Here is a 17,544-nt window from a genome sequence, read left to right on the forward strand (position 1 = left end):
GGCACCACAACATGACTTCCATTTGGTTTCCTTTTTTTTTTTTTTTTTTTTTTTACTATAAACCCAAAATTACAATTTGTGTATTTAAGCATGTGGTATAATCAACAGTTAAGTCCATTCTCATACTTCTCTTCCATTCCAGCTGCATCATTCTCAATTTTCAATGAGATAACATCATCCGAGCCTCTCAAAGTGTACCCGAACCGACGACAACAAGCCCTTTAAGTAAATGTTCTTCAGGTGTTGCACACACTCTGTCGTATTCTTCCAATTTTTGGCAATATTAAATCCCACGAGGAAGAAGAAGAAAGAAAAAAAAAAAAAAGTACCGCTTGTTAGCTACCATTGATGCATCTCTGTACCAAAGGCAACGTCAGCAAATATTGAAAATCTGTACAGGAAAACATTATTTGGCAAAAGGAAACAAAAGATTCCGTGGAAATCCAGCCTTCCTTTTTTCATAAATAGTTCAAAAATATTGCCAGTTTCTCCAAAACAACAAAAAAAATTAAAAGACCTTGACAGCCACGTACCATACGATTATAAAAAGATAGTGAGATGTAAATCAAAGACATTTTTGCTTTTTGTACACCAGAATTAAATCGTTCATTTTAACAATAAATTAAAAAGGGAAACGGAAACATGAAAGGGGAAAATAAACATCAGATCCTCACGCGCGCAGTCACACACTCACTCCGTTATCTTTTTTGTTTTTACAAGTGCACTATGTATTTGTTATATTCTGTTTTTTAAAAAAAAGTGTATCGAAAGAAAAGACTATTGAGATAAAATTCCGCCTTGCTTTGCGGTCTATCCGAGAGCAGTAAAATTACCTGAAAGTGAGAGTGGTAAGTGTTTATTAACCCTCGATGCGCCCTCTTTTTTTTTTTTTTAAGTCTTTTTTTTTTTTTAAGTCTTTTTTTTCTTTTCTGTATTGCTCATATATTTTTATAAGAATATAAGACATAATGATGTCCTCCTCTCTGCCTGGTTTGGCAATCCCCTCCACAGTTTGAAGCCACATCCTCCTCTTCCTCCCCGATGCTTTGGCCTCAGAGTTCATGAAGCAAAAAAATCTCAGCGTGGAGGAGTTTTATTTGGCTGACGTGGGGTTTTTTTCCTCATCATTTTTAGTGAAGGAAAATTAAAATTGCAGTTGCACCAAAGCGAAAATCTTCTTTTATGAACACTTTCTGTGACACGAAGGAGCCAAAAAAAAAAAAAAAAAAAAAAGGAACTTTCCAGAGTGGAGCAGAGAGAAGGCTTCACTTGGCAGTTTTTTTTGTTTGTTTTTTTCTTTGTAAACAACATAGCAAGATGTGTGTGTGTGTGTGTATGTGTGTGTGTGTGCGTGTGTGTGTGCCTTTAATGCATAAAGTCGCGTGTAAACTTTTAAAGTGTGAGAAAAAGAAAGATTCAAGTTGCGGGTGACGGCGACGTGCCCGACATGCAGGTGGAGCGGTTCCTCGGAGTGCTGGCTGCTGTGTTTGTTTGTTTGTCGGAGGCGGGAGGTGAAGGTCTTTCTAGCTGCCCTCGATCAGTTTGGCCAGCGTGTCGCGCAGCTCCGTCAACTCGAAGATCTTGCTGTCGAGCAGCTCCAGCAGCGAGCGCAGGCTCTTCCGGAAGGTCTCTCTCTCCAGCTGGATGCCCTCCAGCCGCTGCTCCAGGTCTCCCAGCTGAGCCTCCAGCGTGTTGTTCCTCGACTCTGTGTCCTGCCGCACAAAACACAAGACATCTTTGTCCACAGAGTCGCCTCAAACCAAAAATACATTTCATGAAACGTTTTAATGTACGAGTGTCACATTTTTGACTTCAGGTGGCGCTGTTACTGTATATTCTGATCTGATGTTGTAAGGCAGCTGCTGCTGAAACATTGCTTGCTACTCCTTTTTTTTTTTTTTTAACTTGCTTGATCACAGCGTCCTCCTGCAAAAGTGTCAAACTCACGTGTAGTGTCTGTGTGAGGGAGTCTCTCTGAGTCCTGAACTCATTGGCACTCTCAACCTCTGCTTTGAGTCTCTCCAGCTCCTGGAGGAAAAAAAAACCAGAACAGTGAATAATAACATTCATACGGTTTGATGTTACGATGCGATGCCGATCTCGTACCTCTTCTTTGGCCCTCAAAGCCAGCTCCAGCTCCTCTATCGTTTGGTTGAGTTCTGTCTTTTGAGATTTGATCACCGTCGTTTGGCCGCTCACGCACTCCAACTCCGTCACCTGCGAAAATCAAACCCACTAAATAAACCTGCCTCCAGGAAACTGTTGGGATTTTTTGTCCAACATGCGGCCCGGTTGCCCGGTTGCCAGATACCCGTTTGTGTAGACGCTCAGCTTCTTCCTGATAGGCCGCCAGCTGCTGTTTCCACTGCTTGACGTTCGCTGTGGACTCCAGCAGAGCCGCCGTCAGTTTGGCGTTGTTCCCCTTCAGCGCCGCCAGCTCGGCTTCCCAGTGCTTGTTGATGCTGGACGAACTGGAAACGGCCGCCAAGAAGACGACCGTCAACAAACTGTCGCCACAACGAAATGACATTTGTTCAATTCTCATGCGTACCTGTGTGAGAAGTGCAGTGCATTCTGGGATGGCTCTGCCCTGGCTCCGGGGGGCTGAGGTGTTTCCGGTGTGACTCTCTCGTCGTCTGTACCGTTGACGCTCTCTGAGGTCAGAGGCGACTGCAGATCGCCTGGTGCAGACTCCTGATTGGAAACGGTAGAACAGAAGGCAGATTGTCCATCGGTGGGGGAGATAACGCATCAAGAGGTTCATCTTTTAGTCAATTTCTCTGTGTGTTGTCGGTTGGGACTGTCAGTTTTTGAGAGCGTGAAGTAAAAAAATGGAGTATCGTCTGTGGGAGGTTTGTCTGGGAAAATTCACAGAACAGGGATGATGACAGCAGGGTGTTTCCCTAAAAGACGGACTGGCTGGTCACACTGACGACGGGCGAAAAGAAGTCACAAGGAGAAATCTGCCACTGTGTGAAGAAGAAAACTGCAGGAGACTCTGGGGAGAGTTGTTCAAGGATAAGATCGAGGGGGGGGGGGGGGGGGGAGGCCGTCGGATTGGAGTCATGAAAGTGATTCTTCTTGGGTTTTTACCTTCTTTTTAGTGGCTTTGTTGACTGACAACACATTCCTTTTACCAGCACCACCCTACGGAGAAATCATTCGGGAGGGCAAAGGAGGCAAAGTGTTAGCTCGGTGGCTACGAGAGCAACGTGTGAGCATGAGGGCGGGAAAAACAAAGCGATGAAGCTAAATTCAGTCATAATGAGCAGAGGATCACAGCAGTCATGCTCATATGGAAAACTCACGGCGCTGCTGATATACGTGATGACAATTTACCACTGTTTGACAAACAATGCACAGGTTTCCATTAAATATCACTTGCAGAAGACTTTTGGCTTTTGTTATCATGCATGACAATAGTGATTGCTTCTTTTATTTTGCGCCAAATTATCAGTCGTACTTTATGGCTGTTCCATACAGGAAAAGTGAGCCAGCTCTGTAATTTCTGACTCATGAAGGAGGTATTTAGTAATGAAAAGCACAAATATTTCAAAATCCCACAATGATAGCTTCAAATGGGCAAGAAACGATGGCTGGTTACTGCTGCTTTAAGATATTGACTCGATCCCGGAACCGCAAAAGTGGAAAGAAAGGTAACTTCAAACTTCCCATTTAGGAAACTAGTCAGACATTTTTCAGAACAGTTTTGACTTAAATGAAGGATTTAAGAGATTAAACGCTAACTTGTAAAACTGTGATGTCCAGAATCATAACGTGTTTTCAAACTTAAAACATCAGAGCTCACCAGGCGTTTTCTGGTTTCCTTTGTTTGAGACGTCAGCCATGACTGACTTGGCCACGACTAATGGCAAAAGCATTAAGAAGAAGCACGAAGGATATAAATGCCATCTACATTTTACCTCCTTAAAAGTACTGAAAGTTGCTTTACTTCTTAATGAAGTTAAAATACGCAGAAATGTAGCTGCAAACCTGAGTCCTCTCTTTGACTGGCAGCTTGTTGAAATGTGTTTGTGGGAAAAGGGAGCATGTTTTGAATAAGTGCAGTAATGTTACCTGAGAGGGCGTGCTGGTGAGCTCCATCTTCTCCTGAGACTTCTCCTTGGCCAACCGCGCCGCCTCCTTGAACTCCGCAAACTTGTCTGCGAACTGAGACGAGACGGGCGGCTGAAGATCGAGACTCAAGCTCTCTGTTTTTCTTTGTTTGTTTGTTTTCCCTCACCTTGACCAGGTGGCTCTCCGAGGAGAACCCCAGGCCGTAGACCGTGTTGGCCCGGCTGTCGGCCCACTGGCCAAACTTCTGCGACGTCTTGGTGAAGGTCATGTTGGGTGTGATGGTGCTGTTGATGATGGCCTGAGACGTGTGAAAAGCACAAAGCACAGACGTCAACCGTCGAGAGAAACCAACAACCGTTCTGGTGAATTCAGTGAAACAAGCTGCAGGAGTCCGCGGCTGACGATTGTTGTTTTGGAATAAGGTTTGCGTTCCCTCACTGCGAGTGACGCTGTAATCGATGAGTTTGAAAGTGTGTACAGAGGACAGGAAGATTATTGATCAGATTAGAGTGGAAAGCCTAATCTGCCTTTTAAGAGAGTTAAAAAAAAATTGTTTTCAAATAAGTATATGTGTATGGTACATACTATATTGTACATACATTTTCAATACCGGCTTAAGAAGGATATGAAAAAAAAAAAAAAAAGGAAAAAAAATATTGTTTCTGAGCTCCTCCTCTTTTAGCAGGATGAAATTCAAGAATCCAGCCTGACTTGACACAGACCAGGTCAAAAACATGTGTGTTCTTTTTGCATTTTGGAAAAAAATAACCAAAACACACTAATCCAGTAATCCAGCCTCGTTTTTTCCCTCTGAAATTAAGAAAGAATAAAGAATGCAAACAGCTGACCAATGAGCTAAAAAAAAAAAGGCGGTGTGGCGTTTGTCTTGGAGACTTCTCATTGTTTGGACGATTACGTCCTCCAGCAGCACCGGCCCGGCCCACCCGATCACGTCTATTTCCAGCAACTCTGCTGGTTCAACAACAGCACAAGTCACCAGCGGCAGCCTTGCATAACTATGCTCACTACATCGCTGCTTTCCTCTCGTTCTCCCGGACTAAAATAATCCCTGTCACATAGATATGACAGGCCCGACCGCCCCTTCACTGCTCCTGCAGGGGGAGAGTGAGTTCAGGTCGGGGCTGACTACTACATGGGAAGAGAAAAGCTTCGCGATGACCCATCCAAAAGTTCTAAAATCATGGTTTTGACTCTCCGGGCGGAGTGCCCTGCTTTCACTCACCTTGGACCCATCCAGACTGATGATCCGATAAACGTTCCTCGTGCTGTCGAAGAAGTAGGAGACGGTGACGGCGTGTTTGCTTGTGGGAACCCAGTTCTTCTTGGTGCTTGGGTCGATCTGGAAGACGTGGGCCCGAGTGCTGAAGATGGGCTGCTCTCTGCACAGCACAAAACAAAGAAACAGAAGACATGCGACATCATATTTAATGTGTCCTTTCATAAAACCACCACCGATTGTCAGAGCAGAACAATGCACGAGCAGTTGAAACCTAATATTCTGGATACTGACCTGCACAGAATGACAATTTGCCACTTGTTTACCCGGTAAAAGCTTTTATCCCACCCAGTCTGGTTTCCACAATGACCTTGCAAGATGTGCTCTCGCTTCGCTTCGTTGAAGGTGAAGGATTGATGAGGGTAATGGAATACAGTTTGCCTGAATACACCGAGTCCGTATGTAAAATGATGAGTCTCTTTCGTCAACTCAAATTTATTACGGTTGAGATTGAAGACCCCAAAAGCTGGGTACAATATTTTAGGAGAATTTTTTTTGTCAATACCACAAAAAGATAAAAAAAAAAGAAAGTCAGAATCACATTCACAACCATCAAGACATCAGTAGAATTGTAGTTAAAAACAACAAGCGAAGTGAAGGAAAAAGTTTGGATTGTAACTTGGATGCAGTGGAGGAAAGAGATGGGGGGGTGGGGGTTCTTGAAAGCTCATGCCTCATGTGTGGGCAGCTGAGATAAAATCAGGCAGGAATTATGCTTTTTTCTTTTTGTTTTTTTAAGCAGAAAACACAAGAGCAGATATGCTAGTTTCCCTCCACTTTAGAGAGCAGTAAGTTGAACCATGCGGTCGAGCCCACACATGAAATGGCCTCACATCAGAGATGATGATGATGATGATGGTGGTTCAAACCTCCAGGACGTGTAGAGAATCAACACGTTCACAGGATCATGTGGGTTCAGATCGATATTGTGACAGAGCTCGTGTGCTTCTATATACGTTTGGAAGGGAACAGCTGCCGAGCCGCTCGTCGCTCATTTCGTCTCAACCCGACACGGCCGAGCGACTCCGGCCGGGAAAGTGTCAGGGTGTTCTGTACATTCCTGAGGGCTAAGACTCGACCTGTGTAGGCTGATGTGAGGAGAAGCAGCGATGCCAAAAGGTGACCTGGAAGCAACGGCGCCAACATGCAGAGATCAGCAGGCGCTGGACGACTTCCAGGCAGAGTTATGGATGAAAAGCTCTCAGGGTCTTGGATTAAAAGCAGAAAACAAGATCTAACTGTCCGGTTGCGGCTGGTCATGCTGCTGAGGGGAAACAAAGAGGCCGATTTGTGATTTGAGATGAACGGACACAGTCTGGACACAATTCAGACTACTAAAGAATCTTGTTCCGCTCAAATAAAGAAATGATGGTTAAATAACTTTAAAGAAGGATAACATGAAACACTTTGCTGTCTTCCTTCTCCATCTATACAACTACGAACCTGGGTTGCTGAAAAGCCCCTAAACTTAAGTGGTCTCCCACAGGGAAAGGCACAAGCCCACCCCTTAAATAACACAGAATGAGCAGAAACTCTCATCATATCTTACTTCTTAGAGTCCTCTTATGTTTGTTTATTTTATTTGGGCAGCAACGATCAATTTCTTAATTTCCTTTCCATATATGTTTTCAATAGTTGTGAACATATGCCTTCTCATCATTCAGCCACTTTCATTTCAACCTGAAGTGTCGGGTTTTATGTTGCCTAACACACAGAAATAAGCCGACCCTAAAAGGAACGGCTGCATCGGTCCTGCTACCGTTTGTCTATAAGCTGCTCAAGACAGACAGCAGCTTTCATTAAGGCTCATAAATCTGAGGGTATAGCCTTAAAACTGTAATAATGCCTTTATCTCAACAATGCAGACTCGGTCCTCAGATCTGTCCGGCTTACAGAGAAAGTAGGTATGATCTTTGCCTGGAAGACGACTGTCCCAGGACTCCTGTGGGACCCGGCTATTGTTCCCGTCGCTGGGAACCGCTCATCACATCTCAGTGTGGTAATTAAGTTAGCAGCGCCGAGGCTCAGCAGATGTTATTTAAAGACAGACACGGTTAATCAGAGTGGTGGTGATAATGTGAGGACGTGTTCGTGGAATTCACAGGCCGGCACTAGCGTGTGACATAAGAATTCCACAATGGTGGAATAATGAGAATAGAGGTGGGGACGAACATTACGATCCGGATGAGACTGATGAGACACAGTGGTCATTTTCTTTGACACCTAACTTTACCTGATATGATTTGGTTACAGCACTATTACTCTTTTATCTTCCATGATGTGTTCAGGATGACTGGTCCGATAAAACAAGCAAAGGTGAGACATCAGACTCGCTCTTGAGCTGACTGATCTGATGGTGTTTACCATCAAAACATAGTGAAACAGATTAACAGAACACCCTCTTTCACGTGTTGCTCATAAAATTACTCTTGCAAGCAGATTTGATAATAGTTTCAAGGTTAAGGGGACAAAAACATTATCAAAACGGAACTATCAAACATGTAATTCTAGTTCAAACATCAATATGTGCTTAAATGTAAATATGTACTATTCCAAGACATTCCCATAAGGAACTCTAAACAACCACAAAACAACTTGCAAAACAAACTATATACAAGTGAACATTTATGCCAGACCTAAAGACATTGCCACCAAGCATTGTGTTAAATATAAAAGAAAAAAGAAAAAGAGCTGATCGTTGACTGAGTATCATTTTAGTTTTCCATTAACTGTGGAGAAAGGAATGGACATGATGCCACCAACATGTGGTTGTTGACGTCACAAAAAACATTTGTTGAGGAAAATTACAGTTTTTTTATATTGTATGCTTCCGCCAACCAAAGTAGTTGCAGTTGACATTATTATCTGTTTAGAATCAAATGAAGTATGTCGGAACATATTTTGAATGATCGCAAAAAAACACCATTTCTTGGAGGCTCTCAATAAATGCTTTTCTTCATAAAGATGAGACAAAGATGAGGTCACAGTTGCATTTGACTCTCAATACAGATTTTTACACATTGCAGCAGATTTCAAGATGTCAAATCAGATACTTCACCCAGATGTGCAACAAGGTCCTACAAAGACCAACACCATTATAATTGAGGAAATATTTGCTGTTCTTTCATGGGTTTTTGTCAAAACAAAACACTGATTTAGCATCAGCTTGAGAGGATTAACTGGATTAAGTCACTACTTTAATTTGAATGCTAGAAAACATCCACAATCTCTGTCTCTGGTGCTGTCAGTCAAAAGTCTGTTCAGGGTCTGGAAGTGGATGCTGGTCATTTTAACATTTCAGGTGTCATTCATCCCAACAGCATGGCCCAGATCTGCCCAGTGCTCTGTGTGTGTGTGTGTGTGAGTGTGTGTGTGTGTGTGTGTGTGTGTGTGTGTGTGTGTGTGTGTGTGTGTGTGTGTGTGTGTGTGTGTGTGTGTGTGTGTGTGTGTGTGTGAGTGTGGTGATTGTCAGTCCATAATCCCTTTTCACAATGAAACCCACTGTGGTATTCACGGTCTCAATGACAGGAATCTGACCACAGATGTCATCAGATCAGCAGTTCTCCACGTAGACACTTTGACCGTAGCACTGGACGCGCCCGCACACACAAACACGAGCGCGAGCACGCACGCACGCACACACGCACACACACTCACACACACACACACAATTATGTTTTCATGTTGACAAAGACCTGCAGTGTTTGTGGCACAAATGATAATGTTCAGATTAACTTCCACTGACATACAGAGTGTGTCTTTTATCAGGACGTGTTGGAGCCTGCTAGGACAATGAGGTTCATTAATGACTGTACTCTGGAAATTTAAAGCTTTGAATATGGCTGGACAAGTTAACCTACTATTACCGCACATTATTAAACAATGCTGAAAATTACAGATGACTTTGTTGAACCACGGGACACAGGATGGGTGGGATGTTGAACAGTACTGGCTTTGGGGCTTTGGGGCTTTAGGGCTTTAGGGCGGGCCCGACTGCAGCGATCGGCTGAACCACAACCAAAAAGAAGTGGTGCTGACATCAGATCTCAGATTCTAATGTATGTTTTTCTGTGATTAATTAAATGGGTGTCAAATTGTATTTACACCAATATCTAATGGAAAAAATACTTTTATACTTGAGTTTCCAGTTTTTATTTTATCAAGATAACATCACCAAACTCTCAAGCTCTCAGAAAGTATTTATTTTCTCAGTTCAGACTCATCAATATTATAAGAAATGAACAAAATATTCTAAATTGTAGCCATGATCATTTAAATTTTTTATATTATGATAATGATTTACATCTGTTTTGTGAAAATTTATTTTCTTCTTTTCAGCAGCAAATGAGGAAGAATTTTTCATTCATTTCCATTTCCAAATTTATTTCGAGCTACACAACACAGGCATAAAAGCCAGAAAAAAAGAAAGAATCAAAAAAACGATTTGAGAAAATATAAACTCTGCTCCACGGTGAAGCGCTGACCGCTGCCTCTCTGACTGTGCGAGGGAATAATAACCCCACACTACTAACTTAGCTGCTGCGTTGTCATGGCAACGCGGCCCACGTGACCCGGGGCCGGTCATGAGCCGTGAACATCCTTCAGCTCCACTGCTCCCCTCTCTCCTCCACATGCTCTCTGTCTCTCGCCGCCCAATCCGATGGCAGCATCCCTGTGGGTTAACCCACTGGCAGAGGGGAGGCAGCGGGGCCTGGCAGGGCCCAGCCTCCCCTCTGGAACACCCATATGCTGATCGCAGGCCTCACTGTTGTCAGCCACACACACAGACAGAGAATGTGTGTGTGTGTGTGTGTGTGTGTGTGTGTGTGTGTGTGTGTGTGTGTGTGTGTGTGTGTGTGTGTGCTGAGACAGAAGTATAAAGATAGAGCCTTATGAGTTTTTTAGTGGGAAAAAAAATACATCAGATGAAATCAGCAATTGTTTATATATTTGCATATGTCTATACTCCCAACAATCAATCATCACAGATTTTGATTTTTAACGACTTTATCTTCAGAATCAGACAGCCTGTGTGACATGTCGCTGCATAACTGTAGAATTCACTTGAAAAACAAAAGACTCCATTCAGGAAAACGTATCAATGAACATGTCAGGACGTCTCAAGTTGCTCCACACTGGAGTATTAGTTGGCACTCTTGCCTCACAGTGAAAATATAACCGCTTCACATTCAGGCTTTAGGGGGCCTTGTTGCATTGAATTTGCATGTTCTCCCTGTGCGTGTTGCATTTGTTGGTGACTGGTGACATTAGGTTGACTGTGTGTGTGAAAGTGGTTCTGCGTCGCACAGCTCTTGCCCACACCCATAGTCAGCCGGCCCTGCTGGGACTGGCTGCAGTGCAGCCCCTTGAGAACTTAAGTTGAATAAAGACATATATAAGATAGATAAATATACGGATAAAATCAGAGGTTCTGAAATACTGCTTTTACAATTTGCTGGTTTGTGTTATTTTGTTCCTAAAAGGACGTTGAAGTGTCAGAATCACTTAACATTAAAGAAGTCCACCAACCGAGGTAAGTCCTGTAGGGCTGCTAACATTAGAACTGACATTAGAAACCAATCCATCCATCCATCCATCCATCCCATCTGTCACTTGACAGGTGTGCTGTGTAGCTTGACTTCCTGTCTCGCTATTTCTCTGAAAACAATGAGTGACTGAGTCACTTCTACATGTTCTCCCTGTGCGTGGGCAGGTTTTCTTGTTGTAACTTTGGTTTCCTACCACAGTAAAAAAATACACGTAAAAGGTGAATTAGTGTCTCTACATTGCATGTAACTGTGATTGTGGGGTCTTGTGATGGACTAGATGCAGTTCTCCAGCAACCTGAAGGTGGATGGAGTAGCTTAAAAGAAATAGAATCCATAGAGAAATGTGATAATCAAGGATGTTTTTGCCAACGTTTGCTGCAAGTTGTACATTCACTACTGATACAAGCCAATTTATAATAAATTATAAGATTATAAATAATCACAAGCATCTCTTTAACTCCATCTCTTTGATTGTATTAATATATTTACTTTAGTGGCCCAGAGGAGCTCCGGTTCAACACTAATGTCCTTTTGTTATAGGCCATCAATTATGTATAAGAAATATATTTATGAGCATGGTTATTCTCTATGCTGTCTCCAGCCAAACTAATGCCCTTTAGGAGTAATCTCATTTTGTCAATTTATGTTTTTTAAATATAAATATTGCAATTTTTTTGTCAGACAGCAGAAATATAGGTGATGAGACATGAACTGCACTTGATGTTATTTCCTAAATGGACACATGAATTCTGCTGCAGCGTGTTACTGCTGCAACTGTAAATACATTTATTTTTAGTAAAAACACTCCAACACGGGGCCATCTTTAAAACCTTTGACCAGAGAAACTATTTCCAACTATCTCCTTCATGTGAAATGCAAGAAGAAGCTAATTAAAGGATGACTGGGGGTGCACATAGATGGGACATGCTCCCTGTCTGGGTCTGAGGAATTGATTGTTGACTGGATTATAACCATTGGCCTTGAGATTTACTGAGGATGTGCTTCGCACGAGGAGGTAAGCGGTTCACCCTCCTCCTGCTCCTCCTGCTCCTCCTCCTCCTCCTCCTCCATCCACAATATGACAACAAACCAATCACATGCTACATCATCTGCTTTCATCTGGAGTAAGAACTAGGTCGCTCTTGATCAGGAGAATCTCCATACATCTGCAGGTTCAGCTACATGCAGCACATCAGCCGAGTGACGTCCACTTCCACAGAAACAATCATGTGCGTAGAAAGATCTTCTTCTTTTTTTTTTGCTCATTCGTGTGTTTTTTTCATATCAATCGCAAAGATGCTGACTCCCGAACCACAACTTTGTATCGTGAAAATGTTAAAACACACATAAACTAATGCAAAAGGTCTTCCCTGCATTCATACTACTAGATTTTAAAACAATGCACTCAGGATTTATGGACAAATATGAATCCATCAGTCATATTTCAAATATATGACTGGTGGGGGAGAAACGGATTGGGATTATACCGTGGATGACACAAGCTGGACTGAACAGGAATAACGAGAGAGACGCTTGTTGGCACAATGACATTCGAATGATCATCTGTAAACTAACAGGGACTTCATCATTTTATTTGTCTCTCATCTATTTTACTATGTTGTATTTGTCACACATCATACATGGTAAATAACAAAATAAATGCTAGAGAATAATCATTTTAGACTCAAAACACTTTTGTACTCTTTTTATGTGGCTTGGGACACTGGACATTTTTCTCTATAGGAACTGATCAGTGCTGTCAGTCCGTGTATATTGGAGCAAAAATTGAATTTAGAAATATTAAAAGAAAAGATCTCGCACATTTCGTTGGCACCAGCAAACATGTCTTTTGGAGCACAGTACCAATACATGCACAGCTTTGAGCTGATCTACACCAACATTAGACTTCTTAATTACAGGCTGATTTCTTGACATCTATAATCAGAGATGTCCGTGTATAAAGGAAGATATAATCTGCATATCTTGGACGGTTTTTCTTTTTTTGTCTATTATTGTTATGTGATGATGAGTCTTGTTAGAATTTCTGATGATAACTGCTCTTTTTCATGTTTCGTCTACCACTAAAACTTTGAAAAAGACAAATAAATGCTGTCGGGCAAAAGTGGTCCTCATATAGTGCACAAAAGATTTAATTTGTCTTTTACTTTGACTTGATTTGAAATGTCACTAAAAGAATCTTTAAGCTTTAAGGTTCATTTATCCTATTGATGCCCCCAAAACAGATGGTCTGTGAGGTTGTTGTAAAAACCTTGAAGTGTTGTACAGCCCATGGAAGAGTATGAGGGCCACTCATGAGAAATAAAATGATAGGAAGGAGATTTATTTATTTATTTTTATTGTGCACTTCAAGAAAAAAAGTCTAAATGTCAAGAATAAAGTGGAACGTCTCCTCTGGCCCATCCCTAATACTCCTTCAATTAAGTATGCAGTTGCATAAATTCAGAAACTAACTCTTAACAATACAGTCCATGGTGCAGCGTGCAGCTTTCCATCGCTCACCTCAGTGACATTTTACGGAGGAGCATTAGGGATGGACCAGAGGAGACGTTTTCATTTTATTCTCGACATTGTATTGAAACGTTTTTCTCAAAGTACCTGATGACAAAAAAAAAAACTACCGCCGACCACCAAGCTAAGTAATGCATTCTCAGTAGGTCCATGCATCACATGTGTTACTGGGGTTTGAGGTGTGATGCAACCAGAATTATTTCTATAATTAACCAATCAAGTTGAATGTGTTATGGCCTCAGCCCTGATCTATTTATCTATTTACTTAGTGACAAAACACTCCAGTTACTTTACATTTGTGTGTAATGCAGCAGTTTGATACTTTCTAGTCATGAAGTTTACGGCTAATTCAGCAAGTCCTGGATTTTCTTAAGAACAGACCTTTAATGCAAGCTTGCACAACAATCATTCAGCCTCCCGTTACACAACTTGAGCAAGAGTTCATGTGAGAGACAGGACAGAAATGGCACAGTGGGTTACAACTGTGCAGGGTGGAGACATGGACACAGCTTCGCAATAGTTGTGCAAAACAACAGGACTATGACAGTAATGTGCAAACTGAGCAGAAAGCCGAACCAACTACTGTTTCTGTAAACACTTTTGGTGCCATGCTTGGTCTGGTCTTTGCCAGTTTTTCTATAAATAAATGGGTAAAACACAACTCTTGTGGACATCTTCCCTCTACTAAAAGTGGAGTTTGTGCTTGTAAATAGTGGCTTTTCCAAAGAGACGAACACAGTTAGGGAACACATTGATAGCTAATGTGTAATATACCAATGTTTTTCTTATTAACAACCCCAACTCAGGGAATGAATGGAACAAATATCCACATAAATATCATTACTAGTGTCTTATTGTGTAACAATATAAGTGGGATGACTTTTGTGTAACACATGCTGCCTGCCAAAATTAGATGCTCACATCAGTACATTGTTTTTAACATTATTTCAGCACATAAAAACAGATATTTAACTCCTATTAGTGCTGGAATCTTTTTACTGCTTTGCCGTTTGGTCCTATAGACAATTTGCAATATTATAAATCACTTGTAAAACATGCTTAGGTCCTGGCTCTGTCCTAAACTAAAGACATGATATGAGTCAGTTAGCAGCCTCGGGCTCTCTTCTAACTGTTCCAGAGACAAAGTTGACATCTAGAGGTGAAAGTGTTGTTGCCTTCAGGGCTCGTAGACTTTGGAACAACATGCTTGAAATGATAAAGGTTGCAAAATGAGAAAAGTAGTCATCCAAATCACATTTTAATAAACTTGTTTTCTTTGATATCTTTTACTTTCTTAAATAATTTTTTTTTATTATGTTATTATATATTAAAATAGACGTATTCTATTACTTTTGAAGAGTGCTACTTTTTGAAGCACTTTGTAAACCTTGTTTTTAAAAGCTACAATCTGAAATTGTGTTGTTGTGATCTGTATTGATCTACCCTTCTACTGATCGATGATGTTTTCATTCTTCATTACTTGTACTGTTATTTAACCCTGCCCTCTGTCTGTGGTCTACAGTATGTTCTGTTTCCGAAGTCCTTTCACTTTGTTTGAATTCTGATCTCCATGTGGTTTTCCAGCTTCAATATTGTCTCTATTATCATTTGCCTGCTATCAGTGCAAACTTATGTTGCAGTTAACACCCTTTAAAAAGCTGTGATCATCAGCATGATAACAGTGATCTTCCCTGTTTATGACAGGTTATGACAGCAGTGTTTGATTTAGTCAGTCAATGGCTCCTGCTTTGCTCCATAAATCTGCACAAAAAAAACAACAACATATCGCTCCAATTCATACTGCCAGTTACTCACCCCATTTTAGCTGGATTCGGTTGCCAAGTTTGAGTCTGGATCGCTGGTGTCGGTGGTCTCTGGAGGGCGGTGTGGACCGGCTGAGTGTGTGTGGAGGCTGGCCTCAGCTTCTGATCCGCTCTCCCTCGAAATAAAGCCGCTCCGCTTGCTGTCAGTTGGCGCCGGCGGAGCCTCTCTGCTGCCTCGCCTTGCCTTGCCTTGCCTTGTTTGTTTGTTTTCAGTCCGACATGGCTCGGTGTGTTGTTATGCCCTTGGGTGCATCACTTCTTTTGCAGAGGAAAAAAAAAAAAATAGAGGGGGGAAGGTTGGGTGTTGGTTTCATCCGAGCAAACGTGTCGGTGCATGCATGATGACCGTGAACGCAGCAGCAGCAGCCGCAGAAGCAGCAGCTCGTGGCTGCTACCGACCGTTAGCCGATAAAAACTCAGTTAAACGCGGGATTATCGAGCTCAACTCGGGTCCAGGCTGACAGCGAGAGGGAGTGTGTTTTATGGCCAAATTAAGCTGCTGCAGCCGCGCTTCTCTTTTCTTTTTCTTTTTTTTTTTTTAACCCACAGTGGAAATACAGAGAGCAGGAAAAAAAAAAAAAACGTGATTTAACTTGTGAAATCGCTTATCCAGTCGATGTTAGCTTGCGTCAGGGTAAAATTTAAATAAATAAAAATTGCAGTCACCCCTTGATTTAAACAAACCGACCCGGATTTTTCAGTCGGTGGCTCTTTATCGAAGTCCTCGGTGCCATTAAAGTCCGTCCAGCCACGGGGGAGTATTACAGAGTTTCACCGCCAATGAGACGTTTAACGGAGCTCCGCGGTGACAGACATCTTCCCAGGCTGGGCTTCTTCATCTCCGCAGCTTCTGGAGACTCGAACACAAAAGCACACTCGGTGCACACTCCGGTGTTTATCATCACGTCCCCGTCCGTCCGTCCTCCAAGATTACGGCGGCGCGGCTCAGCCTTTCAACCGTCGACAAAGTGGTGGGGTTTCACAGCCGTATCCGCGGCGTCTCTCTGTTTTTCGCCTTATTTCGCTCCTGCCGGGAGGCAAACGGTGTGGGAACGCGGGGATGCTGATGCTTCTCGGTCGGCCGGTTCATCCTCTCTCATCGTCGGCCCCTGTCTGCCCTCTGTCAGCCCCTTGGCTCATTCATTAACCCAGCCTCATCATCATCATCATCATCATCATCATCATCATCATCCGCCGCCGCTTCTGCCGCTGCCGCTGCTCTGGGGTGGCGGTGGAGCTGTGACGTCATCACGTCACGTTACGTTCTGACGCTTCAACGTAATTGCCAATAAAGTGTTTCCCAAATGTCCTGTGAGGACAAGGGAAATAAAAACATGAACTGGCTACTACTTTTACGGATTCTAAACACTGTTTATTTTGTAAATTTACGCATATTTGCAGTGTTTTCACATATTTTAGATTCAGCACAAACATGGACATATAAAGGAACTGATTTTAAAGCTATTTCAAGCAAATTATGAGATTTGGAACGATAAAAATCAACAGTATTCCCCGGGAAAGGAATCTTTAGGCCAAAAGTGGACCCACAAAGGACCGAAAGCAAACAAAAAGGACAGAGAGCAAACACCAATTAGCCTCAAATGCATGTTTTTCGTCTGTGTGACAAAACCCACACAGACACAGGTAGAACATGTAAACTCCACACAGAAACGTATGGTCCAGACATTAACATGCGACATTCTTGCAATGAGGCATTAGTGATGGTAAATGGATTGAAACTTTTTTTTGTTGTACAATGACTAATATTTCTCATATGGTTCTATTGATGAAAAGGTTCATGATCAATGCTTTATAGATCAATTATAGCGGATGATTTGCACCAACCTTTTCAGCATAACATCGTGAACGTAGATCTTCAAGCTGCACATATAGAAATAAAACTGTGTTTATTCACTTTGTCATATTAACTTCATGAATAACTGGAGGTATGTAAGACAAGTTCCCACACAGGAACGTTTGCCCGGATACAACCTATGGACAAAACCCTACCAACTCTTAACAGTCATTTCCCACATAGCATCCCTGTCACATGTCACTGCGTGACCGACGTAGACAGGTGTCAGGCTGACTTTTTCATTAAAGTGTGAGTCAAAATTAAAGAAACATAGAATTTTAAACACAAGATATGAAAATACTAGTTATTAGAGCTATAATGACGGATGAACATTGCTTTATTTGGCTGTTTTTGCAATGAATTTGTTGTGCAGCTTTGAATATGACAGACTCATGACACTGGATCCAGGCTCCA

General features: G+C 42.2%; 1 protein-coding gene across 2 annotated transcripts; it reads right to left on the reverse strand.

Moving 5' to 3' along the window:
* Positions 1-54: 54 nt before the first annotated feature.
* Positions 55-16,455, reverse strand: homer1 (homer scaffold protein 1). 2 transcript variants are annotated; one of them, XM_080476410.1, is made up of 10 exons: positions 15,964-16,455; positions 15,268-15,533; positions 5,321-5,477; positions 4,244-4,375; positions 4,078-4,170; positions 2,552-2,694; positions 2,312-2,471; positions 2,107-2,217; positions 1,948-2,028; positions 55-1,712 (listed from the first exon to the last, which is right to left on the reverse strand). In XM_080476410.1, exons 2-10 carry the CDS (start codon positions 15,270-15,272, stop codon positions 1,524-1,526), a joined length of 1,071 nt encoding a protein of 356 aa, XP_080332536.1. In that variant the 5' UTR covers positions 15,273-15,533; positions 15,964-16,455; the 3' UTR covers positions 55-1,523. The 2 variants fall into 2 exon arrangements, with proteins under 2 accessions (XP_080332536.1, XP_080332535.1); XM_080476409.1 differs by adding an exon at positions 3,094-3,147 and having other exon boundaries at positions 15,268-16,455.
* Between the last annotated feature and the right edge of the window lie 1,089 nt (positions 16,456-17,544).

This window comes from Lipophrys pholis, assembly GCF_963383615.2.
Source record: "Lipophrys pholis genome assembly, chromosome: 12".
Taxonomy (NCBI): domain Eukaryota; kingdom Metazoa; phylum Chordata; class Actinopteri; order Blenniiformes; family Blenniidae; genus Lipophrys; species Lipophrys pholis.